We start from the raw sequence: 26,853 nt of genomic DNA on the forward strand, positions 1-26,853 counted from the left end.
ATGATGACTGAACTCAAAGTTTAGGTAAGCTCCTTGGCATCCAATGCTGAAAATCAACCTGACCGAAAAAGGATAATGGTTTCGTAGGGCAATGTAGATGCCCCCTCTCTAATGAGGACTTAGATTTCTCCTAGGATTCTAAAATTTTTTGTAAAACAGTTCTTTCAAAAGACCGTAGAAGAGTTGGTTCATGTGCAGGGCAGTCTTTACAACAGCATGGTTGGATGTAAATTATAGTTAATTTTGCCTGTCATCCCCTAAAGCAGGGTGTCCAATCTTTGGCTTCCCTGGGCCACTTTTTGGAAGAAGAAGAATTGTCTTGGGACACACATAAGATATACTAACACTAAAGACGGCTGATGAACTAAAAACAAAATGCAAAATATCTCATAATGTTTTCAGAACGTTTACGAATTTGTGTTGGGCCGCATTCAAAGCCATCCTGGGCCACATGCAGCCCATGGGCTGCGGGTTGGACCAGTTTGCCCTAAAGTGTTGTGAGTTCTTTGATTATGGTCTAATCACCTACACATGGTTCATGTTAGTGCACAAAAAATATGGTGAATAAAGGAAAGACTGATTTTTCTGTTCCTTTTCATGTAAGGTTTGTCTTAGGGTTGGAGAGAGTAATGACATGGATTTTTACCAGTTTAAAAATCTTGCCTTCATCATAGTGTTTGTAGTCGATAATGTTACTGTTCACTAACATGTCCTTTTCTCTATGTGAGGCACATAGGAACATATGTCCTTGACTTCCTGATGGCTTGATCATGTGACTTGCTTTGGCCAATGAGATGTGATCAGTATGATGTGACCCTTCCAGGTAGAGACATGAACAGCCACCTTTGCCACATTCTCCATTTCCCCTGCCACTGTGACAGGTGAACCTCCAGATAATGGCTGCTTTGTCACCGGGTGCTGGAGTAAGGGTGATGACCACATGTAGCTGACTCACAGCCAAAGCAGAATGAACACTGGGCAAAAGAAATAAACTTGTGTTGTTGTGAGCTATTTTGGGGACTGTTTATAGGTGTGGCTTTGCCTGGCCTGGCCCATCTGGATCAATACAGCATTGGAAAAGCTTCTACAGATATTACACAAACCAACTTCCCACAAATTATGTGTTAGCCAGCAATATAATGGAGCTGCTGCTGGTGGTGGTTCATTCATTTACTATCAACCTGACTTTTTATTTTTCGATAGTTCAGCCAATGTTATGGGTATAAGAAAATACCCATGAAGTCAGAGCCTTTGACGATAATGACTGTGAATGAACTTAGCAATAAAATTATTGTGTATTGCAGATAGCTTTCTACCTTTAACAGTTATGAAGGGAAGTCAATTTTTACTCAGACAGGTTCCTTTTCATCTGTTTTTTTTCTCTACAGTGTTTATGCCTGAGGTTTATTGCTAGCAGTAAAGAGTGTCCGAGTATGTTATGGGAATAGCCAAATTCCCAGTGATTTAAAATGTATTCCATAGGCCCCAGAGTCTGTTAGAAGCTGATTGATCATACAGCAAATACATCAAAACTGGCATTTATGAAATATCTCATTTCTTTGGCTCTATCTCTCATAAGCATGAACATCACATTTGGGAGCTGTGGTGCAAATATCTCAGATGCTAAGAGAAAATATTGTTACAGATTTTCCATGACAAGCAAAAGTTTCTTTAATCTATTCAATAATTTAATAAAAGATCTATGTCAACTGATGAGTCTCATGAACAAATATTTTTAAAGGTATGGTTTGAGCAGTTTAGTGTGGCTTGTCTATCCAGACTCCCATAATCAATCCACCAAAACACCAATTACATAGCAGAATAAAGGACAGTTACTGTGAATGAGTGTGCAGATGGACTTTTGCATCTGACTAGTTCATAACTGACAACAAAGCTTCTCTTTAATTTGTTCAAGATTTGGGCATAAAGTTCTGGCTTAAGAAGGGAAAATGAGCTATTAGACATGGCCTATGTTAAGGATGCTACAGATGTTTAATGTTTTTAATTTGCATATTTGGCCAGTGATTATTCATTTGTTAATATACCTTCTACACATTCTTTTTTGTTATAGTCAATCTGAGATTGCAAAATCAAACTCCTATTTATTGTATCCTAGTATTAATATTCCATGAGCCTCTATACTATGTACTGTTCTCTGGAGAAGACATAGCGTGTCCAACTGACTTGGAAAGTAACATCTTTTCTAGTCACTTGCCTTTTGATGACGCCAGCACTAACAACATGCTATAATGTAGATTGTACATAGCAGCTAGTTTTACTAAGTGCTATGCAACAGAGAAGAACTCAATCAATACATTTATTGATAGATTGATACCTACAGAATGCATCAATTTGGGTTTAGCTGAAGTCTAGGAATTCTTGAAAGAAATTTTAAAGCCTGAAGCAGAAAATAAGCATATCAACATGTCATAAAATAGATACAAAATCTGTAATAGCCCTATTTTGGTTCTGAAAGTGTAACATTTCATTTTTTATGATACAGAGGACACCAAAGCTCTTGCTTAAGTGTTTCTGAGGATAAAGGAGAGTTTAATCCAGAGTTGAAAAGGATTTTGTTAATAAATTGCCCCCAACATGATCTAATATAACTCACACTTAATATAAGTTGTTCAAAATTGTTCCCCTTCCAAAACATGTGGCGTAACATTATTTCGTTGTCAGAATGCATATGATTCTCTGAACATGTCTTAAAGCAGTGATACGGACTGGGCTTTAGTATCTCCCAGGGAGTTACGTAGCTAGAGTGAGTGTACTCTTCCTTCTCCCCAGGGTATACGGCCCTGTGCAATTAAACACAACTTTGCCTGGACTGAAAGAGAGGACTATGTGCCTTCTATTTTCACTATTCCTCCACATGCCCAAAAGAATAGCTTCCTGGGGATGCAAAAATAGTTCACTGCCCATTGGGTATGAGCTGAAAAAATCCACATAAGGGCAGGAGTTCCATCCAGGTTTCCAACAGTGCATAACATTGAATTAGATTTGTGCATCCTTCCAGTCCGTGGAATAAGCAGAATATCCTGGAGATAAGCCATCATTTTATATGTGTGTCTTATGATGTTCCCCACTTGGGCTTATCAACCACAGCCTCCTAAATGGAAAGAAGCCTGTGACAGGCGGCTCTCCCTGCTACCACATGCTGGTGATGCTGCCCGGAGAAGAGCAGAAACAGAGACAGAATAAGTTGGGTGGTTTGGTTTTAACGTTTTTTTTTTTTTATTTTCTCCCTGCTTTGAAAGCTCACTGCATTTTGCTGCTGTTATTACCAAGGGTTCATTGAAAATGAAACTGGGGTGTCTCAGTGGGGTTTCACAGCAAATAGATAAAGCAGGTTCAGGCAAGACCGGGCCGTTCACAACCTGAAGTAGCCATTTGTTTGCTGGGGTGAATGGGACATAATTTATTCAGCTGCAGCGGAGGCTGAAAGCCAATCTGGCCTTGACCCATTTATCTTTAGAAAACTAATTAAAGTGGAGAATCTGGCTTACTGTTGTTATTGAGGTTTTAGTTTTTTTGTTCACGCCAAGCGAAGACTGAGGGTGAGTGCATGTGTGTATGTGTGTGTGTGTGTGTGTGTGTGTCTGTGTGCATGTGCGTGTCTCTGTGTGTGTCTGTGTTGGGGTGGAAGCTGGGAAATATCAGTTTCACCTAAACACAGTGGCTGAAGGTCTAGATAATAAAGCAGTTTCTTAAGCACAGCCTGACATCCTTTTGAAATGCAAACTAGTGGATTTAGCTGGGTGCAGAATCCTTTGAGGTGACAATGAAATGCCATGGCAATTTAAAATGAACAACAGACAGTTTCCTGATTCCTTATAACCAAGAGTTTCTAAATTGTACCAAAATGGCCCCAAAGAGGCATGGAAGAACATTTTTATCACCAGCACTTTACTGAAACTCATACTAACCATCAAGGCAGGAAATGATGCCAGAATGTTAGTTGCTTTGTCCATTTTGTTTCAGAACAATTAAAAAAGTTGCATATCTTGATGATCTTTTGTAAGTACTTAAATATATATACGTAATAACATTAACAACATGTTTGTCACCAATGACCTACCGATGAATTTCAAAAGTTACAGTGTATTTTTGGAAGACTCATATATAAAACAGACATCTGGTTTTTGTGTTGTTTGTTTGTCTTGGCCTAGATAAGGTTATAGGGACAAGTAGGAAAGTCCAGCAGACACAGGGATGTTATGATATGTATTCATTCCAGTATGTTCAAGGAAGTGACAACTCTTGGGGAACGCTACAAGGGTCATGATAACCATTAGATAAGGGAACCGAACTGGACCAGCTACAGGAAAACCTGGAACTCCCAAGAGAATGTGTTGGAAAGGACAGATACTACTGACTTAACTGAAGCCACTCTAGTTATCAATGGGGCCAATCAAACAGAACCCTGACTTGTCCCACCCATGACGTTTTCCCCTCCCATTTCCCTCTTAGTGTCAGGAGACCTTGAGCTATTTGTCTTCCCTGTCCCCTTCTCAAGGTCTTCCTTTCTGCAGTGTTCCTGTTCCAGATTTACCTCCTAATTTTCTTACTTCACCCAAATTGCCCTGGTCTCAAGGCATATGGATATGGGCATATGGCCTCAGGAATAATGAATGGGGATACTACTCAGGGGACAATTTCTTTTTAAAAACATGATTTCAAAGAAGGGATTTTAGACATCGTGTTATCACTGCCTGGATTTAAGGCCAGACAAACAGCACTATGATGTCACAGGTGTGCTGCACAAATAAATACGCACCCCTCAGGTGAGAGTCACCTTCCCTCCTCAGTCCATGATACCATGTAGGGTGCATGTCTTTAAGAAGTGTTATCAGGGCTGGGCACAGTGGCTCTCGCCTGTAATACCAGCACTTTGGGAGGCCCAGGTGGATGGATCACCTGAGACCAGGAGTTTGAGACCAGCCTGGCAAACATGGTGAAACTCCGTCTCTACTAAGAATACAAAAATTATCTAGGTGTGGTGGTGTGCACCTGTAATCTCAGCTACTCGGGAGGCCAAGGCAGGAGAATCACTTGAACCCAGGAGGTGGAGGGAGCAAGATTCCATCTCAAAAAAATAAAAAGTGTTATTAGCATGCAGTGGTATTGCGGAAACCAGATCAGATAACTGACTATTTTGGTTAATATAGTCAAGTAAGATAACCTGAGGGTTCTTGTCCTCAGTCCCATAGTGGGGGTAAGCTTTCAAGTAAAAAATATCCAATGCTCCCTCTCCAAAAGGTCTGAATACTCGGAAAGATATCAGGAAATTCAAATACAAAATGAAAGGCAAACAACCTATTTTTTAATCCCTTAAATTTTCTATGTCTCAGCTAATGGAAACCTTAGCACCTTATGCATGAGGGCTGATGTTGGTATGTTCTTATTAGCACAAGAAAAAGGCCAATATATTCTAACAGGGAAGAGCTAGTTTTCCAGGCAGACTACACATTGTCTGAACATTGGGACAGAATTTAAATCAGCCATTCGATGAGCTCATCTTCCACCAAGATTAGATTGAAAACTTGGCCATTGGAGAAGAATATGAAAATGGTTGTTAACCATAAATTGCAAGCAGAGAGGAAACGACTAAACAAGTTGGCCAAGTGCAGTATTCAATCCACTCCAGATAATTTGGAAAGGGACAGTGGTGGGGGAATTTCTCAGGGACCCTCTGGAATGACTGTACAAAGACAAACGGGGATGAGAGGAAGAAGAAGACCAATGCTTACACTATGCTGCATAGTCCGCCACACAGTCCTCTGGGAAGCAAGAGGAAAACAAATTTAAAGGAAAAAGAAAAAGAGATTATTCTATACATAACAGCACAGCACAGGCACAAAGTTTAGCTTTGTAGGTTGGCATTCCACCCACCCCCGTCCCAAATTCCCTCAGAATGACCAGTAGGATATTTGAGAAATCCACATCCACAGTACAGTGTTGAATACTTACTGGAGATTTACAGGTCTAAATCATCACCAACTTGTTAACTTCCAAACCTGGCTTTTATTTTTTTTTTTTAACTTACTTTTATAAAACATATTCGTCTAAGATACACCATGCACAGTCCATTTTTACTCTAATGAATCAGCTGGAATAAAGTAACTGACACTCCCTGTCCAAGTGCGTCTGTGAGCTGTAGAACATGTTGTGCTCTAATTTTCTGAGCTGTACAACTAATTGCCTTTTACAGAGGCTAATTTGAAATACCTTTTGATGCTCAGATCTTAAAAATCGAGCTATTTTGTGCTGCTTTATTTTTATACTTGACATTTCCAGTGAATTGGAACCACCTTTTAAAAAATTATGGTTTCACATCAAATTATGTAAGAGAATTTGCAGAGTATACATTTAAGAATAAAGGAACATGACCAGTCTCTTCCTGAGTGCAAACAATAATCTCTGGTCTCTTTGATTGAAAGTCATTAATAGTCAGCTGGGACAGAGGGGCTTCTAAGGGGAGTTTGTTGGTGGCAAGAAAGCAACATGATGGTAGGATGACTCTGTTAACTGAATTACCGCAGCTGATAACATTAGTATCCTCAACAAATCATGGCTGTTGGCGGTAGGGACTGCGATAGTCTCAGATGAGTTGGCTTTCTGTCAGCAGCTGAATTTATAAAAATACATTCACTCATTCTTGGATAACAAAAACCACTTTAGGGTAGCATGTCTGAAAGCTTCTGACTACCTCAACTGCTTCTTATGCCTATATAACTTCAGAGGAGCAAATGGAAATGTTCCCTAGTGATACAAAAGAATTTATAAGTTCCTTATAAATATAATAAGATGTTAAATGATGGAACTGGTGCATTTTTTTAAGAGAGAGTTTTGTTTTCAATTATTTTATATAAGGTTTAGCAGCAGTTTACTCAGTTTGGGGTTGTTAGTTTTATTTTTAAAGCAAACCCCATAATTACCAGTTCCCATTAAAAAATAGCTTTAGAATAACTGACATAAGAACATTTACCAACAGATCCCAAAGTTATTACCACAGGTACTAATTTAAATGGCACTAAGAAGTAACTCTCCAAGTGCTTTATAGTTATTTTCATTTTGGCAAAACGGGTGGGGTGATTGGAGTAGTGTTTTGATATTGTCCTTTGAAGCATTTTTCTGCTGAAACACTTCAAGAAATGAAGGGAAATCTTTTCCAATTATCCTCCTTTTCTCAGACACATGCTTCTTATAAATATTCAGGAAACATCTTTTCTGGGAAAAATTGAAACAGGAGTAGGTAATATGAGCCTTGTTTATAAACAGCCTAAATAGGCTGTAATGGATGACAGACCCATCTGGATAGTTTCGCAGTGCATCCTTGAAGATGAGCATGTTTGACTGTTGTACTGCAGTCTGCCAAGGATAACTGCCCCGACTTTCCACTGTTCAGAGCTATATTGGAACCCCCAAAGGAAGAAGGCCTCAGGGGAGCCAATGGCGCAAGACTCTGTTATTAGCTTTGGACCTAACTCGTGTCTCTCAAGAATAACCTTGGTATAGCTCCGTTTGATGTGGAAACAGCGCCTTGTTCTCAGGAGCTGAGCAAAGTGGGCTTATGGCTGACTGTGCATTACACGTCACTGATTCTTACCATTTGGGAAGGGATCAGAATTTAATTTAATAAAAAAAAAACCCCTGCAATTTTCACTTACAGAGCCTGAAGCCACACCTTTGAGGAAGTAAATGCTACATGCTGTCTGAGAATGTTTTAGAATAAAATTGGCTTATTGATTTAAATACTTAAGCACGGAGTCTGGTCCTTGGCTTTTACTTGTAATCGTACGTTTAACCATTACCAATCATTTTCAGAAAAAGGTTGATAAAATATATTTTTAAGGGGTGCAAAAGGTAGAACATTTTCATTCTGTTTGCTACTTGTCTATACTCTCAAGACCCTTATATCTAGAGCATTTTGAACATTACCAACAAAGTTCCTTTATAAAAGGTTCAAATCTCAATTTTCATGTCCATCAGATTTTAAACACCAGAGAAAATTCTCCAAGTGTTGAAGCTTTATTTAGTTTATGCTATGCTGCAAAAATATTGTCTTTAGAAACATATTTTTCTTGCTCTACTTCCCCTGTTTAAGGGTGTGTGTTTATTTCTCCTGGGGATGAGGGAAAACTGCTTCTCTGTTTCAAAGGGAAAAAATTAATTAGTTGCCATACATATCATTACATTGTTCAAATTCAGTGCAATTCTAACTAAGTGTGTAATGTACCCCAGTTCTTTTAAAACTTCTTATTTTATTTTATTGTGGTAAGGACACTCAACATGACATCTACCCTCTTAACAGAGTTTTTTTTAAGTGAACGATACACTATTGTTAGCTGCAGCCACAATGTTGTACCTCGGATCTTTAGAACTTATTCATCTCACATTGTACTCCTGTTCTTAAATTAGGTTTTACAAAAATTCAGAAAAGACTGAATTGTCCCAATAACTAAATTAGAGCCAAAGAAAATGGGAAAAAAGGGAGCAAACCCATACTCACCATTTGTCCTCTGGTTAGAAAGATCTTGATATACAATGCAATTTGTAAAGTAAAATTTAAACAACACAAGCTAATGAAAACCATCCTTTTTTTAAAGCACTTTGACTAGTTATTTGGTGGAATTTAATTGGTTGTTTTAAAGAAAAATGGTGACTATTTTTAAACTTTTCCTGAAACTGCGACAGAGAATAGATGTAAGCCGCTAGGCGTGTTGGCTCACGCCTGTAATCCCAGCACTTTGGGAGGCAGAGGCAGGTGGATTGCTTGAGATCAAGAGTTCGAGACCAGCCGGGACAACATGGCAAAACTATGCCTCTACAAAAAAATAAAAACCTTGGCATGGTGGCGTATGCCTATCATCTCAGCTACTCAGGAGGCTAAGGTTGGAGGACCACTTGAGTCCAGCAGGTCAAGTTTGCAGTGAGCCATGATCATGCCACTGCACTCCAGCCTGGGCAACAGAGTGAGGCCCTGTCTCAAGGGAAAAAAAAAGAATAGATATAAGCAAGGTAAGTAGAAGGTTGCAGCAACTACAAATATCTACACTAGAGAGAAGGCTTTGTTTGCTAACAAATGGCAATAAATTTATAACAAAATTTATTTTGATACTTCATGGATAGGCCTTTAGGTTGTAAGCATATTTGATTTTTATAGAGAGAAATGCTGAGAAGTACTTACTTTGAGGCCAAATTCAACAAATTTAATCTTATGAGTTCTACACTATAGAAGGATATTAACTAAAATCATAAAATAATTTATAACAGTGACTAATAAAAGTATTTTCATAACTGGCAGTCTTTGAGATCTGAGTTTATATGACACAGTCAGATGTGGTTCAAGTGCTTTATGACATTAAGGATTTTATCTGTTAATTTTACATCAAGATAATTGGCAAAGCAACATTAACAGCACTAACAATTGCAGGTATATAAAGTGTTTATAGTACTATAAATGGAAGAAATTGAATTAAAAATAATCAGGCAGTATTTCTTTAAAATTATGAACTTTTACTTTTTATAGCAAAATGTGGCCTTTAAAACACATTTAAAAATTGTATTTACTATGTTTATGGTTGCATTTTCCGAGTATTATAAACTGCTTTGATGATGGATATCACTGAGTCCCCTGACACACATCTAAAAAAAACAGCTCAAAGAGTGACTAATTCTAAGGATTTCAACTTTTTAAAGACACATAAAAAAGAAAAAAAAATGATAGTAACATTGATTTGGGATTTCCGGGCAAGGTCTTTCAAACAGAAAACTTTGCAAATAAGAAGTCATAATAAAATTGCATTATATCATAATTGAATAAATAACCATTTTCAGAAAAGAACTGAAGCAGATGAGTAAGAAATCTGCTATTGCAATTATATCTCTGGAAGAACTGGCAACTTAGTTTTCAAATTAATATTTCATGAGAAATAAGAAGTTGAAAATTTGGTCACTGCACACATGCGTTAATAGTTTCTTAATGGATTAATAGATTTCTTAAATAATCCAATACATGACCCAAAAGAAAGATCCCATTACTTTTCAATATTTGAATTAAGAACAGAAGCAGATATAAGAATGAGATGACTCTTATAACAAACTTTTTCAGAATCTCCTAGGAGTTTCAAAGAATGACCTTGGTAAAACAAAGCATCCGCCATGGTTATCAGTTTGAGAATACTCACCAGCCGGTCCAAGCTTGTGCCTGCAGCGGTTGTCGGTCTTTCCTCAGGATTGTAGGGCCTGAAACGTGTATTAAAATTTTCAGGAGCTGAGCGGGCAGATCTGAGAGCTGGAGCAGGTTTGGGCTGACCACATCCCTGAAAGACCTGGAAGAACCATTGAAAAGTAAAGAAAGTTATACAGTGAGTTTTCTCCTAAATTCATGAGGCAGAAATGTGCAATGCAATGGTGTCCACATTTCTCATGAAACTTTTACCTCCAATACACTCTAATTTTGAAATGTAAACAAGTATAACCACTAATATGACAGAAAGAATTACCCAGACAGATAGAGAGTGACCAACTGTATTCCCTGACTCATAGTTTCAGCATACACAGTCAATCCTTATTATTGGTAGATCCATATTTGCAAATTTGCTTACACTAAAATTTATTTGTCACCCCAAAGTTAATACTCACAGTACTCTCATGGACATAGAGACACAGTGCCAAAAAATTTGAGTCATGTTCCTAGCTGAGGTTGGAGAAGACACTCTCCTTATTTCAGCTCTCAGATTGGAAACAAGTGTTCTCTTTGTGGTCTACTTAGTACAATGTTTTTCACATTTTTGTGCTTTTTCTTGTTGATTTCAACGTTTAAAATGGTCCCGAAGCATCGGGCTGAAGTACTGTCAAGCGTTCCTAACCACAAGATGTGTAATGTGTCTCAGGGCAAAAATATGTATGTTAGATAAACTTCCTTCAAGCCTGAGTTATAGTGCAATGAGTTCAATGTTAATGAATCATCTATACATTAAATAAGGTGTCTTTTCACAGAAACACACATAACACAAGTTTACGTATTGACTGATTGATGAAACTGTTGTGGCCAGTGGCTTGCAGGAGCCTAACTCTGTATTTCTCATTGCCGCAACGGTTCAGTATTTGCTAAGTCAATGTTTGCAGTGACTTTATAGAACATAACTACAATAAAGAGAATCAACTGTCCTAAAAAAAAGGATTGCAATAGTTACTCCATAGAATGACTTCAGGATTAAGTGAATTGTGTCTCACTTTTACATACTTGAATTTGGCATTCTATAAACATCCGTTTGGGATTCCTGTTATCATGACAAATATATTTCATTGTATAGAATATAAAGCCAAATAATTTCAGTGACTCCCCTTTGAGTTATGAAAATCTCCACTGGAAGAATTCTTTAAAAACACTCTCTTGAGCAGTGGTATAGAAATAGGACAAGCAAATGTGGATGAAAGCCATATAATGACAGCTTCCTCTAATTTTGTTGTTGACAGCTGTTCATGTCACAATTAAGATTGCTATGGGAAATCAAACATTTTATTGTAATGATCTTAGGGACTGAGCTGCCGGTTCTTTTCCACAGTGATTTCACTCAGGGTGGTGTGGAATTCATCTTCCTTTGCTGTTTTTAGAAGCTTTACATTCTGGGCTGGTTATCAAGAGATAATACCTTTACTAGAATTACAGGAAATGCAGTAACATTTTCAGGAAACTTTGATGAAGTTTAACTTTATTCTATTTCTTCCATTTCTCCATAGCAGATGATTCTTCTAGATACTTTTCCTTCAGTAAACTTTTTGGGGTTCTTTACATGAGCTGATCTTAACTTGCATGTAGTATATTTGCAATGCATTCGTTCCAGTTTTGTTATTTCATTCTGCGTTAACTCTCAAATGAGCATTTTTCATCATGCATATTATGTGATTCCACTGAAGCACGCAGAGAGCTCTAGAGTGCCATTCACAATGACAAATTCTGTCTTGAGACACAATTCATTTTGTTTTACCACTACAGCTAATTTTTCTTTTGTTGTATTCAAAAGTTCTCCTTCAACTCAGCATTTTGCAGAGCGCGGGTACTTTATCTTGGCATTCCTCGAGATTGGTCTTAACACACTATTGATTCTTCTTCTCTCACACAATTTCTGAAGCTGATGGTGTAAACCGGTGTGATAAAGATAGTGGGCCCTTTTCTCCCTTGTGCCTAAATCACTTCCCCCTGGCAAGGTCGCTGCTGATGGAGGGCATTAACATTTGCAAAGCTCCAGGGATCTGTTGAGTGTGCTATTCTGGATTGCTTTGGAAGTGACAGCTGACTTTTAAAAAATGTAAAGCCTAAGGCGAAACAATACTAATGGCCTGGCTGAGAAGCCAGGTACTGAAAGAGTTAACGGACCTTTTTAATTCACCCTTTGGGAAAAATCTGGCTCACTGGGTTAAGTTAAATCAAAGAAACACGAATGCCCTGAAAGAATATTAGTGTTCTAGGGAGATATTTCATCATAATGGAAAAACTTCACGTTTGCTCGACTTTTTTTTTTTTGGAGGGTGTTAATTATTACAGAACATAGGTTAGTTAATATAGCCTAGTAGTTTCTGTTATTTAGGTCAGGTTTGGATGTTGAAGATAGCTTCCATGCAGAAATCACGGGGTCTGTGACCAAAACTGTGGAAAACACTGACTTGTAATTACTTTGGAAACAACACCTGGCCACATAATCAGGTGGAGAACTACATGACAGTCTGTCCCAACAACCTCACATCTTGGAAGCCCTTAAACAGAGATCCTATCATACCCTTAGAAAAACAGAAGTGCCATAAAAGAAACCCTTTAGTGTGGAAGTGAGAGGCAGGACTGGCTGGATTTCCTCTGCCGACTAAGAATCCCTAAGCAGAGCTGGGAAGGTGACCGCATCCACCTTTAAACACTGGGCTTGCAACTTAGCTCACACCCAACCAATCAGGTAGTGAAGAGAGCTTAAAATGCTAATTAGGCAAAAACAGGAGGTAAAGAAATAGAATTGGAGGTAAAGAAATAGCCAATCATCTATCACCTGAATATAAATTCAGGCATTCCAGCTGGCAACAGGCTACCCTCTTTGGGTCCCCTCCCGTTGTATAGCAGCTCTGCTTTCACTCTATTAAATCTTGCAACTGCACACTCCTCTGGTACGTGTTTGTTAGGGCTCCAGCTGAGCTTTCGCTCACCATCCACCACTGCTGTTTGCCGCCATTGCAGACCCGCCGCTGACTTCCATCCCTCGGGATCCTGCAGCGTGTCCGCTGTGCTCCTGATCCAGCGAGGTGCCCATTGCTGTTCGGGACCTGCTAAAGGCTTGCCATTGTTCCTGCACGGCAAAGTGCCCGGGTTCATCCTAACTGTGCTAAACACTAGTAGCTGGGTTCCACCGTTCTCTTCTGTGATCCACGGCTTCTAATAGAGCTATAACACTCACCACATGGCCCAAGATTCCATTCCTTGGAATCCGTGAGGCCAAGACCCCAAGTCAGCGAACGAGAGGCTTGCCGCCATCTTGGGAGCTCTGGGAACAAGGACCCCTGGTTACAGAAGATCCCAGCCTAGGGATCAAGAGCTATTTTTCAGAATTTTACAAAACCTAATGAGAACGGTTTACAAAGGAGTACTTTGCAGTTGTTTTTGCTTATAAATGATTAAAAAAAAAAAAAAACCCTTTGTATTAGTCTCATACGGAGAATATACCTGAAACAACATATATCTATCATATAACTTAGATGACTTACAAAGTAAAAATTAACAATTTGATGTTTAATACATGTGCTATAGTCTGAATATCTGCGTCCTCCAATAATTCGTAAGTTCAAAGCTAATCACAGATGTGGTGGAATTAGGAGGTAGGTCCTTTGGGAGGTGCTTAGGCTCTACCCTCAAGAATAGGATGAGTGCCCTTATTAAAAAACAACAACAGCAAAGGATCCAGAGAGCACCGCCTTGTCTCCTGTGAGGACACAGTGCGAAGGTGCCATCATCTATAAAACACCATGCAGGTCCTCACCAGACATCAAATCTGCTGAAGTCTTGATCTTAGACTTCCCAGCCTCCAGACATGTGACAAATAAATTTCTGTTTTTTATAAACCACCCAGTCCATGGCATTTTGTTATAGCAGCCTGAGCAGACTAAGACAGCAAGCCATCTGCTAGCCTGAAAAAAGTATTTTTAAAATATGAGGGTCATGGGGTGGGTGACAAAGGAAACTTTTAGGCAGAAAATTTGGACCGTCTCGATTTTCTGAGTTTAGCAGCAGTATAGTTAGGCACAGTGTTGCGGCTCATGAGGGCCATGGCTAGGTTAGTATAAAAGAGCAGTGAGCCTTTTCCTCAGTGGCTTGGGCATTCCAACATCTTACATTTTGAATAAGGGAAAAAACAACTGAGAAATAATAAAGTGATGGAAAGGGCCGTAGGTTCAATGAGAGTCAGAAGATCAATTGGTTATGGCTAGAGATGGCAATTTGGATCATCAGCTTAAAGATGGTACTTAAAGCCGTGAAACATTGCATTTACCAAGGACAAGTATATAAAGGTGGGCAGATGGATGGGGCTGAGGACAGCCTATTACCATGCCAATATTTACAGGGTCCTCTCTGAGCCTCAGTTTCCTCCTCTGTCAAATGGGAATAACAATATTATTTACCACACAGACACACTATGATGATAAAGTACAATATGTAAGGCAGAAAAACAGAACCATGTGTCAAGAAAAGTACAAGCCTGATAATTAGTTAATTTTATCATGTCATAATCTGTATTTTCCAGAAGTTTGGCTTTCTACATAAAATTTGAAGAAAAAATGTCTGGGCTGATGTTTCTTTTTCTTTTTTTTTCTTTTTTTTTAACCTTTTAAAAATCTTTTACTTTTTTTTTTTTAGAGACTGGGTCTCACTCTGTTGCCCAGACTGGAGAGCAATGGCACACACACCACACACTGCAGCCTCAACCTCCTGGGCCCAGGCCATCCTCCTGCCTCAGCCTCCCGAGTAGCTGGGACCACAGGTGCATGCCAAGCACACCCTGCTAGTGGATGTCTCTTAAATGTTTTCCACAAAATATTATTTTCAGGGGCAAACAGTGGTTACATAAGTCATAGATTGCACCTATCAAAGTTAAATTAGGTACCCTCACAAGGGTTCCATCATGCTAACACGTGGTCAGACTCAATGAAAGAGAGGATGACATTGGTAGTGTTTCCCAAAACTATTTGACCATGGTTTCCTCATGGGGTTCTCATAAGACTGGTGTTCCAAAGAATTCACCCTGAGATATACTGTGAAGGTGGTTGTAACCTGCCAAGGAGAGACGTGATTCAGATAGAACTGCATTTACTTAGAGGTATTTGTGAAGCTGTTCCACCCTCCTCTGCTTTTAATTCCAGAGAAGAATGCTATTTTAAGACACTAAAGGTCTTCTTTTTACAACAGAACAGAAGATTTTAGAGGTTATCGCTTCAGGATAAGCCAACTTATTGTGGTACAAATCATTTGCTCTACCCCTTTAAGAAATAGAATCGGTATTATCACCTCCTGACCCCTGCCTGCTTCTCTCCAAGGGATGTTGAAAGCGATAATTAGATAATTCGGGAAAGTATTTGGAAGCCTCAATGTAGGCAGATGCTACAGATGTACAAAGGAATTCTCCTTCCACCTCGCTGACTTGCAAAACCTGTGGATTTTAGGAAGATATCTGGCTCATGAATCCTCTTTCTTAAGAGGATTACTAAGATAATATCTCAGAAGTCTGTTGGCATTCTGAGATTTAAAAAGCTGACGTTAGGACAGGAAGGGCTGAAAGGAGACACTTTATAATTCTGGAGGGATGGGAAGGAGACGGAGGTGTGGTGATAAAAGGTTTAAGTGCTGTGTCTTAGGTTTCTAAATAAAAGTATTTTTCCTTTAAAAATATTAGGGCATCTTAACATACTTCTCTTAAAATAAACTAAGGTGCCCACTCTTTCGGAGGCACATGTAGCTTTATACTTTTATCTCTTTGTCTTCTTTATCTTCTTCATTGTCTTTGGCAGCTTGATTATACATTAAAAAAAGTCATTACTGGCAACTTGAGAAGCAGTGGCTGCAGGTAAATCCTGTCTCGGCTCCTGTGTTTTTAAAAAATTCTGTCTTCTCACTTTCCACTCAGCAGGTTTCTATAATGGAGGAATGGTGCTGCTATTCTCATATAGGCAAATATTGAAATTTGCAAACAGAACTCTAATCTTTTGTATTAAATCCAGGTAACAGTTAATGTTACCTAGATTTAATTAGATTTGATGTTTTGAGGGTAAGTAATGTTTTATTTACCTATGAGATTCTAATTTATATTACAGTGTCAATGAATGAACTATTAGATTACTACTTGGGAAATTCAAATCTATTCCATTTGTATTCAAGCAACTAGAAGCTATCATATCTTCATTAGTCTGGATACCATATATTTGTCCAGGTGCAGCCATTATTTTCACAAGAAATGGCTGTGGAGTAACCAGTAGGTGTTATCAGTGCATTCTGGTGGCTATAACAAAATGCTTTACACTAGGTAATTTATAAACAACAGAAATTTATTTCTTACAATTATAGAGGCTGTGAAGTCCGAGATCAAGGTGCCAACAGATTTGGTGTCTGGTGAGGGCCCTCTGCTTTGTAGATGGCACGTTCTTGCTGTGTCCACATATGGCAGAAGGGCAAAAAGGACTAACAGGCTCCCGCAGGCCTCTTCTGAAGGGGCATTAATCCAACTCATGAGGGCTTCACCCAGATGTCCTAATTACCTCTCAAAGCCTCCACCTCCAAATACCATCACCTTAGGGGTTAGGATTTCAGTATATGAAATTTGGAGAGACACATACATTCAGAACATTGTAAAAGGTCACAAACACAAGTCTAAAAGTTTGGAGTGTTAATATTAATCTTTCTCCTAATACTTGTGTGACCTTGGGGTAACAATGTTTTCCCCAATTCTCAAAGCTGTTGGGAAGATAGAATGATATGATGCATAGAAGAATACACTGAAAACATGAGGTATAAGGTGTCTTATTTTAACTAAGTAATCTGTAATTAAATAGAATAATAATGGGTAATAAATCAAATCTAAGGATTACGCAGAATTACACATACATAATTTAAGCTCTATGATGATTAGGGTTTCATACATTTTGTTCATTACTGTATCCCAGTATCTGTGGGAGTCCCCAGCACATGATATGTGTTTAAAAAATTAAGAATGAAAGATTATGAAGAAATAAAATTTTTAGTCATAATCTTCCCCTTTTGCAAACATTTATTGAAGGCAATTAGCATGTAGCTTTCTGTAATGAGAAAGAAAAGATAGCAAAGGAAAGACAATGAACACTTATCAAGTGTCTATCATAGGACAGACACTTCACTGTACTACGTTTTATATGCACTGTGCTATGTATTTTATATGCTATGTGTTTTATATATATATCAAATGATCAATTATCTCTTCAAAATCCAGGTTAAACATTTCTTCCTCCGATTGAAGGAATGAATCATGTATCCATGTAAAACAAACTATTTGATATTTCCTTTACTACATTTACTGGGCTAAATTAAAGCAAAGCCAAATGGACAATTTTGTTTAAAGTGATAACGAGACCCAAAATACTGTTTCTTGATCACTTGATAATAGCTACTCAGTGAGCTTGATTAGCCCGTTAGGAGGACCTTGCACACAAAATAGTTAGATTGGCTTCCTGACTGGCCCATGGGAGAGCTATCAGAGCCGTGGGTGCTGGAGACAGCTGGGCTCAGAGCTCAGGCAATGGCCATTGCTTACTGCAAAGTGGCAGACAACTTGGGCTCTTCACAGAGCCGCCCTTCCTGGTGTCATCAATCTGTCAAAATGATAAACAGCGGCATCTGTACATTGCAGCAGTTGTATCCTATCCTTGTCAACGATGGTCTAGGTTAAGCACAGAGCTAGGGCCTTTCTCAAAGTGGGAGTGCTGACTGAAATGTGTGTGCCTGGGAGCATTCACATATCATTTGGAAGCAAATCAGAATTAGTTGCAATATTTTAAAAAACATTTCATTAAAAGTAGTAGCAAAAAGAGCTACATTATACCATTACATAAGATAACTGGCACCTTAGAAATTCATTTCACACACTTTTAGGGGATTTCTAACAGCATTCATCTAATAGCCTAAAAAGTGTTTTCCTGAATATAAACTTAAAACATCTTGATGATGACTTTTTCTTTAGATATAAAATTATTATACTCACTACAAAATCATTTTAAATGTCAGTTTTTTTAAAAAAAAATTAGTGTGGTAATTTTCTTTATGGGTTACCTTCTAACTAAACAGTTATTCATCCTTAGATCTTAGAATAATCTCTTCTCTAGTCATCTTTTTTCTTCCGTTTCCTCTCATTTTGCTTTTCTCTTTTTTCTTTGCTCCCTGATTCATGCTTTTCTTTCCTTAAAGATTGATTATAATGGTCCCCAGGCCAAGTTCTCTGGCAAACTCTGTGTCCTTGGATGGGTTCAGCACTCTGTTAGGAGAATTTTGGGTTCTACTGAACCAAGTCAAGCCATCAGTTTTAGTTTTGTCCACTTTTCATTGGCCTCAATTTTTAAAAGTCAGCTACTGTATCAGTTTTAAGGTTTAAAAAATTTACTCCTGATGCTCACACAGCTTGGTTCCAGAATATCTGTCCGAGGTATTGCATACTTCTTAAAATCTTTTCTACAATAAAAGAAATGCTTTTCATTTGCATTGCATGAGAAGACATTTTTCCCTGAAGGATTTGCATTTCTCAGGCAGCAAAACACCTTGATATTTCCTTCCAAATGGTGAGGAAGGAGGAGTTACAAGGAACTTTACAAGGCAAATTTTTGAGTGTGGAGAGGAAAAAAGCCCTAATCCTCTTGGCCTGACTAAATGATTGTTATTTCATATGCCCTTTGCTTGTAAGGTTTAAAGCAGTTCTGTAAGATCACTTTGCAGAATATAAGTAAACATGTAATTTACATCAGACAGGCTCTACCATTCCTTCCACCCATGATTCAACAAATACTTGTTGAGTGTCACAAACATAAGGGCTGGGGATATGCCAGCTGGACATGTCACTACTCCCAAGAGGGTTTGGACAAGAAATCAGGCAATTATTATAGAATGTAACAAGTGTGATGGAACACCTGCAGGGGCAACTCACCCAGGCTGGGGCATCTGAGAAATCTTCCTAGAAAAGCAGTAGTATGCTGGACCTGGATCTTACTGGCCCATGAAACTACATGTTAAATTTTTAGGAATTTCATAAGTCAGTAGCAACTGTGTTTAATAATATGTTTATTATTAATTGATAATGTTTATTATTAATAATGTGCTTAAACACATTGATTATTAAAAGTTAAGTTGTATAAACTTAGTTATATAAATTATATTAATAACAAAGGTCATAATTATACTAAAATCTCATTACTTTTTAATTAATTTACTATTATCTATGCTCTTGAGGTTAATCGTGTCAGTCATATCGGTAAGGTGGAAATTTTACACCAGGGTGTGCTACTCTGTGTTCAGTGACATCATCTGGGTAGTCTGAAATCTGCACGAGGGAGTAATTACACCACAGACATGGGCAAACACTACAAATGAGCATGTTTCCCCCACAGATGTGGCTCCTTCACATGTTTAAATGTAGGCTGGCTGAGGCAATGACTCGATCAGAACCAAACCAGATCGTATATCACCACATAGAAGGGAAGTGCTAAGAGCTGGGAGAAGGAGGTATGTTTATGAGACTGGGCAGAGGCCACTGAAATTTCTCTAACACAATACTTCACTGCCTACAAGAAGCACAGTTCCATAGCAGGTGCTCTTCTCCTAAGTACGAAGAAGTTGGAAGGAGACTTTTTTTCAGGAGACCAGGAGAGCACCTTCTCTTGTTCCTAAGAATACACACTGAGTGTTAAAGCTGAATTGTGTTTCCATCATTTATTCTTGAGTAGGCTACATTAAATGTAATCTTCTCATCTTTTGGCCCTGAAGTTACACTGAAAGCAAATCTTCAGATAAATCTCTAAAGATTAGAGATAAAGGAGTTTTACTTTATCATCAAAAGGAGAACATTTTTGTTTTATCCCTTTTACATGCAAGGAAAGTTAAAACTAGTTTGCTCTGGATGCATATCACATAAATGCATCATAAGCATTTTTTCAAACCTTCCTTTTACTTTATAAGAAAAGGTGTGCTTCCCTCCTCCCTCTGGCCTGTATCTAGCATCTGAAAAATCTGACCCTGTTATCCAGCAATATTACAAGCAGGAATAGAACAAACCCCAATTTTCTGTGTGCTAGGTGATGAAGACATCAAAGAATAAACGATGTTTCAAGGTCACTGTTTCTCGGTGGAGTGCTGTAAGTGGGAACTGATAGGCAGAATACAAACAGAATTTCAATAGAGAAGATACTGTGAATCTAGAAATCATTGAGAACATGCTCTTTTCCTTTAAAAAACAAAACGAAAGAAGTAGAAATAGAATATAAAGCTTTATAAATAGTATGGCCATTCACTTTTTTCTCAGAAATCAGGCAGAAGGGACCAAACCACCTGTCAATGGAGCAGGCCAATTTTCCCCTCAATGTAAGAATAATGTGGAAATTATTATTACATGGAAATTCCTCTAAAGCTCTTTGCTGTGGAGGTGTTGGTGTGGCCAACAGCACAAACTAGAGTTGGATTGCTGACACAGTCTCCAGCACCACCCCTTCCCTTGACCCTGCTTTCTCATAAAAGCCTTGTTCATAGACATTTATTTACAGATCCATCTCCCTTTCTAAATGATTCCCTGCCATCAAAAATAACACCATACATCAGTGGGTTTAAATGCAGGGGGGTGGATTGCAAGTCTGATCTTCTGATCTTAGGTGCTAAAAACAACCCCCCAGAGTATCATAGGTGAGACAAGACCAATGAGTCAATGCTCTTTAGAATTTAGGTTCCATAGATGTTTTTAATAATAACAATTAAAATGCTTAGCCTTTAGGAGTGGTTTTGATTTGACTTATTCCTTGCTAAACATTTTACGTGGATTATATCATTGTGCTATCAAATAGCCTTATGAACAGGTACTATAGTCGTTCTCATCTTTAATGTGAGTTAATTTAGACAGATAAAAAATTTGCCCCAAATCACACAACACAGAACAACGAGATCCCATGTCAGTCTCGTGTCAAAATCTGACCTGGTAACTGCTATGTTATTCTAAAGAATACTAGACTAACTTCAAGTACATTTTAAGGTATTTTCTATTCCTTATCGCTGGAAGTGTCTCTGGCATTATATTTTCATGTTCTGAATTCAACTCAGCACAATGTATTGTTTCTTCCATGTGTAAAACAATGTGTTAGGAAGACTCTTTGCAGAATGTTAGAATGAATAAGATGTAACTCTTGTCCTCAAATAATTTATAATCCTGGGCAGGAGAAAGTAAGTATAAAAATAACCATAACAAAAGGAATAATATGCTCACTGCCTTAGAACAGACATGCTAATACAGGAGCTCAAAGGAAAAAAAAGATAAATGCTACTGGAATAAAAATATATTTATTTGAACTAAATTCTAAACTAATCCTGATATCTGAAAGAAGATATTCTCTCCATCTGAAATTTCCAAGGTATTATTTATCCCTGAACATTTTGAAAGGAAAAAGATCTAGAGAAAAAAGAAAGATCTGGATGTTGGAAAAAGAAACCTGTAATAATCAGCAAGGTGATCATGTTCATAAAACTATAAACTATTGGAGTGGGCAGGGGACATTAAATTAACCCCTCCTTTTACAGATGAGGAAACTAAGCCCCAATAGCTGGAGACAGAAGTTATTACATTCTCTGTTCTGTTCTCTTAAGGTTTTTTTTTTTTTTTTTTTTTTTTCATCTTCATTTGAGCTGTAGATTGGGAAAAACTGTCTAGAGAAAATTAAGTACCTGAAGGCTGTCCTGCTCATCTTTAATGCGTTCTACCCTCGTCGGTAGTAAGAATTAATTGAATGGATGGTTTCAACTGGAATGTAATAAGTCTTCCTTCTTAATTTAGATTAGCTCTGACAAACCAATCTTTTCCTAGATTAGGTTTGAAATTATTCCGAATATAGTTAAATGATATATAGTGAGATCAGTTTCATCCTCCCTGATAGGATAGGAAGAAAGTTATCCACACATCTGAAATTCAAAGGCAGGGATTCAGGTTTTTTCTCCCTTCCCTTGGGGAATTTCCACAAATCTGCAAAGTTCTGAACTGTTGGGTAACTGTGGTGGTGGAAGATGGTGGAATAATGAAGGCTCTTCCGTGCCTCTGATGAAGATTGAAATTGATGAATGTAATAAGCTTGGTTGGGGCTTGAAGCACTAACAACTATGTTTCCTATCAACAGGTTCCCTATAGTATATGCTGTGGGCAACAGTCCTCCCTTAGACGGCTGGATCCTCAAAGGCTGAAGTCTATCTGGTGCTGGTGGGAGGGTAATTACTGAGGAAACAGCATGGCATGCTGGGAAAGTCTTTCTCTTTGAATCTGACAGACCTGGGCTGCAATCCCCATTTGCCACTTGTTTGTTACATGACCTCAGGCTTACTCGCCACTTGTTTGTTACATGACCTCAGGCTTACTATTTAATCTCTCTAGACTTAACATTTCTTACCTGTATAACAAAGAAATGAATGTTTTTTACAGGAGTGCTGTGAGGAGTTGAAATAAATACAGAAGACATCTAGAAAGACCAAGATGTCACCAGAGGAAGGACTCTGTCTTGTCCTCTGTATCAGTCCATTTTCATGCTGCTATCAAGAACTGCCCAAGACTGGGTCATTTATAAAGAAAAGAGGTTTAATTGACTCACAGTTCCCCATGGCTGGGGAGGCCTCAGGAAACTTAAAATCATGACAGAAGGAGAAGCAGGTGTGTCTTACATGGCGGTGGGTGAGACAGAGTGTGTGAAGGAGGAACTGTCAAACACTTATGTAACCACTGGATCTTGGGAAAACTCGCTCACTATTATGAGAACAGCATGGGGAAAACTGCCCTCATGATCCAATCCCCTCCTGCCAGTTCCCTCCCTTGGCATGTGGGGATTATGGGGATTACAATTCAGAGATGACATTTGGGTGGGGACACAGAGCCAGACCATAGCATTCTGTATTGTATTCCTTGTGCCTGGTACTTGGCAGAGCGTTCGTTGAAAGGATACAGCAGGTGTTCCACCAATGGTAACCATGGTTGTCACTGTTACTAGGAGATTCTGTCCGCAAAAGGAAATTGGGAAAGTTTTAATAGGCTCTTGCCCCTGGTCTTTAAAAATGTATATGTACATATAATATTGTACAAAAGGTATACAAATGGAGTTTGAAATAAGTGTCATGTTATTACCAAAATATTCTAACTTGGTTATACAACTGGACATAGCCAATGTATTTTTTGGAAATAATCTCAGTGTGCCTCATCCCTAATAGCTTCCTTGTGGGCTAAAAAGAGAGAAAATGGATCTGACAGTCCCTATAAAAACAGATCTGAGACAAGACTGGAGCATGAATATACGTGGTGAGAATAAATCTTTCTTTTGGTCTGTAAGTCCCACTTATTCATGATCTCAATTATTAGGCAGAAAAAGATTAGCTATTCCTTCTCCTAGATATGATGTGAGAGTTTGGGGAAAGAGATGTCCCATCTGAAACTGTGGTGTGTTCACCTTCGGCCTTCAGATACATAAGAGAGAAAAAAGGATTTTATATTGTGTACTATTAAAACTCTAGGAGAGGTTGGAAGCAATGGATAAGAGAAATATTTAATTAGAATTTATCACGTGGAAGTACTAGGCGTAGCTGTAAAAGGAATCAGTCAGAAAGAGGGAGCTTGGGTCCTCCTGGCTTTGCTACCTTTGGCTGTAGAACTTTCTCCTAATACTTAATCTATTCAGTAAATATTTACTGAACCTTGCCCTTGTGTGAGATTGACTCAGTAGGCACTGACATCATTAGGGTTAGGGTTAGGGTCAGGGTTAGGGTTAGGGTTATGCATCGATTAGCGAGATGTGCTTTGGAATCAGATGCTCTTCTACCCTTTGCACCGTCAAACCTTGGTAAGTTACCTAACTTTTCTGTCTTGGAAAATAACTTTTCTGTCTTTGCAAAATAGGGAGCTGTATCTCATCACAAGCACTATTATAAATATTACACAATAGAAACCATGTAAAACATTTAGTATTGTCCCTGGCAGTAAGCACTCAATAAATACGAGTTGGCAGTTACAAATATTGTTGCATTCCTGAAAGAGGCTCTGGGAATGACTTCTAATAGTAACTGCTTTAATACAATAAATGATTTCCAAAGGAGAAGTTGCCAATCATATTCTAGAGGAAAAAGTTATTTTAATTTCTAAACTTTACAACCCTCAGGATGTCTGGCCCCAATTAGGAGCTAGCTTCTGGCCTCACCTGGAGCTTGCCTCTCAGAAGTTAACCATATTTCTGGTTATGTAAATACTCAGCCTCAGTCTGGAAAGCTAGAACTTCAAATGTGACGAGACTGTTTATCAACAGTGTCCTAGGGTTTCTTTGAAAAAAAAAAAAAAGATAAATTCAACCACCCAGTTCTTAGCTAGAATATAGATTTTAGACTCTACTTCATGTGTATTATAATTTCATGGATGTGGCTTATATGGTAAATGAAACTACATATTTCTAAATTTAAAAGTAAATTCCATTCCCCTGATGAAATAAAATCTCTTTTCAGAATACATCTGTTCCACCAGCAAATCCTGTTGGTGTTTCCCATGGAATTTGTCTAAATTCCAACCACCTTTACCTCTCCATGATATTTAAAGCTGGCTTTAGTTCTTTCTTAACTCTGTCTTCCACATTAGGCTCCTGGCTTCCTTTCCCTCTTTCCTGAAGAGTCTCGTTGTTCTCTTCTTCCTCTCCTCTTCCTTAATTCCTTGCATCCTCTTTTCTCTGTGCCAGCCCTACCAGACATACTATTTTGTTTCTGCCATTTTTTTGACCCTTGGTCCTGTGTCCTCTCATGTGAGTGGACTCTTACATGCCCTCTATTATCCCTTTTTTTCTTTCTTTCTTTCTTTCTTTTTTTTTTTTAGATGGAGTCTTGCTCTCTCACCTAGGCTACAGTGCAGTGGTGCAATCTTGGCTCACTGCAACCTTTGCCTCCTAGGTTCAAGAGATTCTCCTGCCTCAGTCTCCTGAGTAGCTGGGATTAACAGGTGTGCACCACTGTGCTCGGCTAATTTTTGAAGTTTTAGTAGAGACGGGGTTTCACCATATTGTCTAGGCTGGTCTCAAACTCCTGACCTCTTGTGATCTGCCCACCCGGGCCTCCTAAAGTGCTGGAATTACAGGTGTGAACTACCATGCCCGGCCTCCCTATATTATCTCTACTCTTGATTTTAACATTTCTTACAAAGATATGTATCATATTGAAGTACATTGTTTATTAACAGCAATACTGTAATAATGGTAGTTGGAAAATTTTCACAAAAATGTCTGATTTACATTCTAGTAATAAACAGTCCATTTGATCTCTTGAAGAATTTTTAATAGAATACTTGAGCTAAACTGTAGTTAATAACAATGTATTTTATACTTGAAAATTGCTGAGAGAGTAGATTTTAAGTGTTCTCAGTACAAAAAATGATAAATCTGTGAGGTATAATGCATTTGTTAATTAGCTTGATTTAACCATTTCACAATGTATACATATTTCCAAACAATCTTTTAACATCACATGTATATACAAGTTTATTTGACAATTAAAAATAAATTTAAAGAAGATAATAATTTAGTTAGTCCATTCTTTGAACTGTGCCAATTTCTTTTTTTCCTTTCCTTTTTTTTCCTTTCTAGAGCCAGGGTCTCATCCTGTCGCCCAGGCTGGAGTGCAATGGTATAATCATAGCTCACTGTAGCCTTGACCTCTCCGGCTCAAGTGATTCTTCTCCCTCAGCATCTCAAGAAGCTGGGACGACAGACTCATACCACCACACTGCGCTAATTTTTATTTTCTGTAGAGATGGAAGTCTCTCTGCGTTGCCCAGCCTGCGTTTGAACTCTTGGACTCAAGTGATCCTCCTACCTCAGCCTCCCAAAATGCTGGGTTACAGGTGAAAGCCACCACATCTTGCCTCTTCTTTTAAATTAATGATTTTTATTACTTCATTAAAGATTTCTTAAATGAAACTTTTTTTATGCCACTGACTTGATTCATACTAAACTGCTAGCATTGTTTTTGTGCCATCAATACAAATGTCAATACAGCCCTGGGGAAAGGCAAATCCTGTTTGTTTTATCATAAGGAATAGTTCTGATTTCTCAGACTACTCACAATGGTCGTGGGGGTCCCTAGAATACCATGAACCCCAACTTGAGAACTACCATTTTAATTTGCAAAGGTATTCCATAAAACCATATTATTTCTTCTTATCTAGACATTTTATAGATGAGGATGGAGCACTAAGGGACATTTCAACACTTAGTATATATTAGGAACTTAAAATTTGTCTTTGTGTTATCAGTGAGTAAACTAGACATACCTAAAATCCAGGTCCCCTGATATCTGGTCCTGTGTTCCTTTTATTAAACATTTATTTATTTTTCTAGGTTTGGATGGACATAGGGAACCCGTAGCAATGTAAAGGAGGAACATCTAACTGTCTAACCTCCACACTGTGCCACAGCTCCATCAATTTGTATGGCGGTGAGTGACATTAGTTACCCTGACTTGTTACACTACAAAACTTTGTGGGAGTCATTTCAGACACTGGATTTAATATACGTAGATGATACTCTCAGAAATAACAT

The 26,853-nt window shown here is 38.3% G+C and overlaps 1 protein-coding gene across 6 annotated transcripts in view; it reads right to left on the reverse strand.

The window, feature by feature from the left end:
- LOC105477239 (glypican 6) overlaps nucleotides 1–26,853 on the reverse strand; it is a 1,180,155-nt gene that overhangs the window by 84,571 nt on the left and 1,068,731 nt on the right. For 5 of the 6 annotated variants that reach the window (XM_011733662.3, XM_011733647.3, XM_024791688.2 and 2 more), the window contains 2 exons: nucleotides 10,194–10,337; nucleotides 5,754–5,783 (listed from right to left, as the gene is read on the reverse strand). In XM_011733662.3, the coding sequence (XP_011731964.1) occupies nucleotides 5,754–5,783; nucleotides 10,194–10,337 (174 nt within the window). The remainder of the gene's footprint in view (nucleotides 1–5,753; nucleotides 5,784–10,193; nucleotides 10,338–26,853) is intronic. The other variant, XM_011733670.3, reaches the window with a different exon arrangement.

This window comes from Macaca nemestrina, chromosome 16 (genome assembly GCF_043159975.1).
Source record: "Macaca nemestrina isolate mMacNem1 chromosome 16, mMacNem.hap1, whole genome shotgun sequence".
In the NCBI taxonomy this organism is placed as follows: domain Eukaryota; kingdom Metazoa; phylum Chordata; class Mammalia; order Primates; family Cercopithecidae; genus Macaca; species Macaca nemestrina.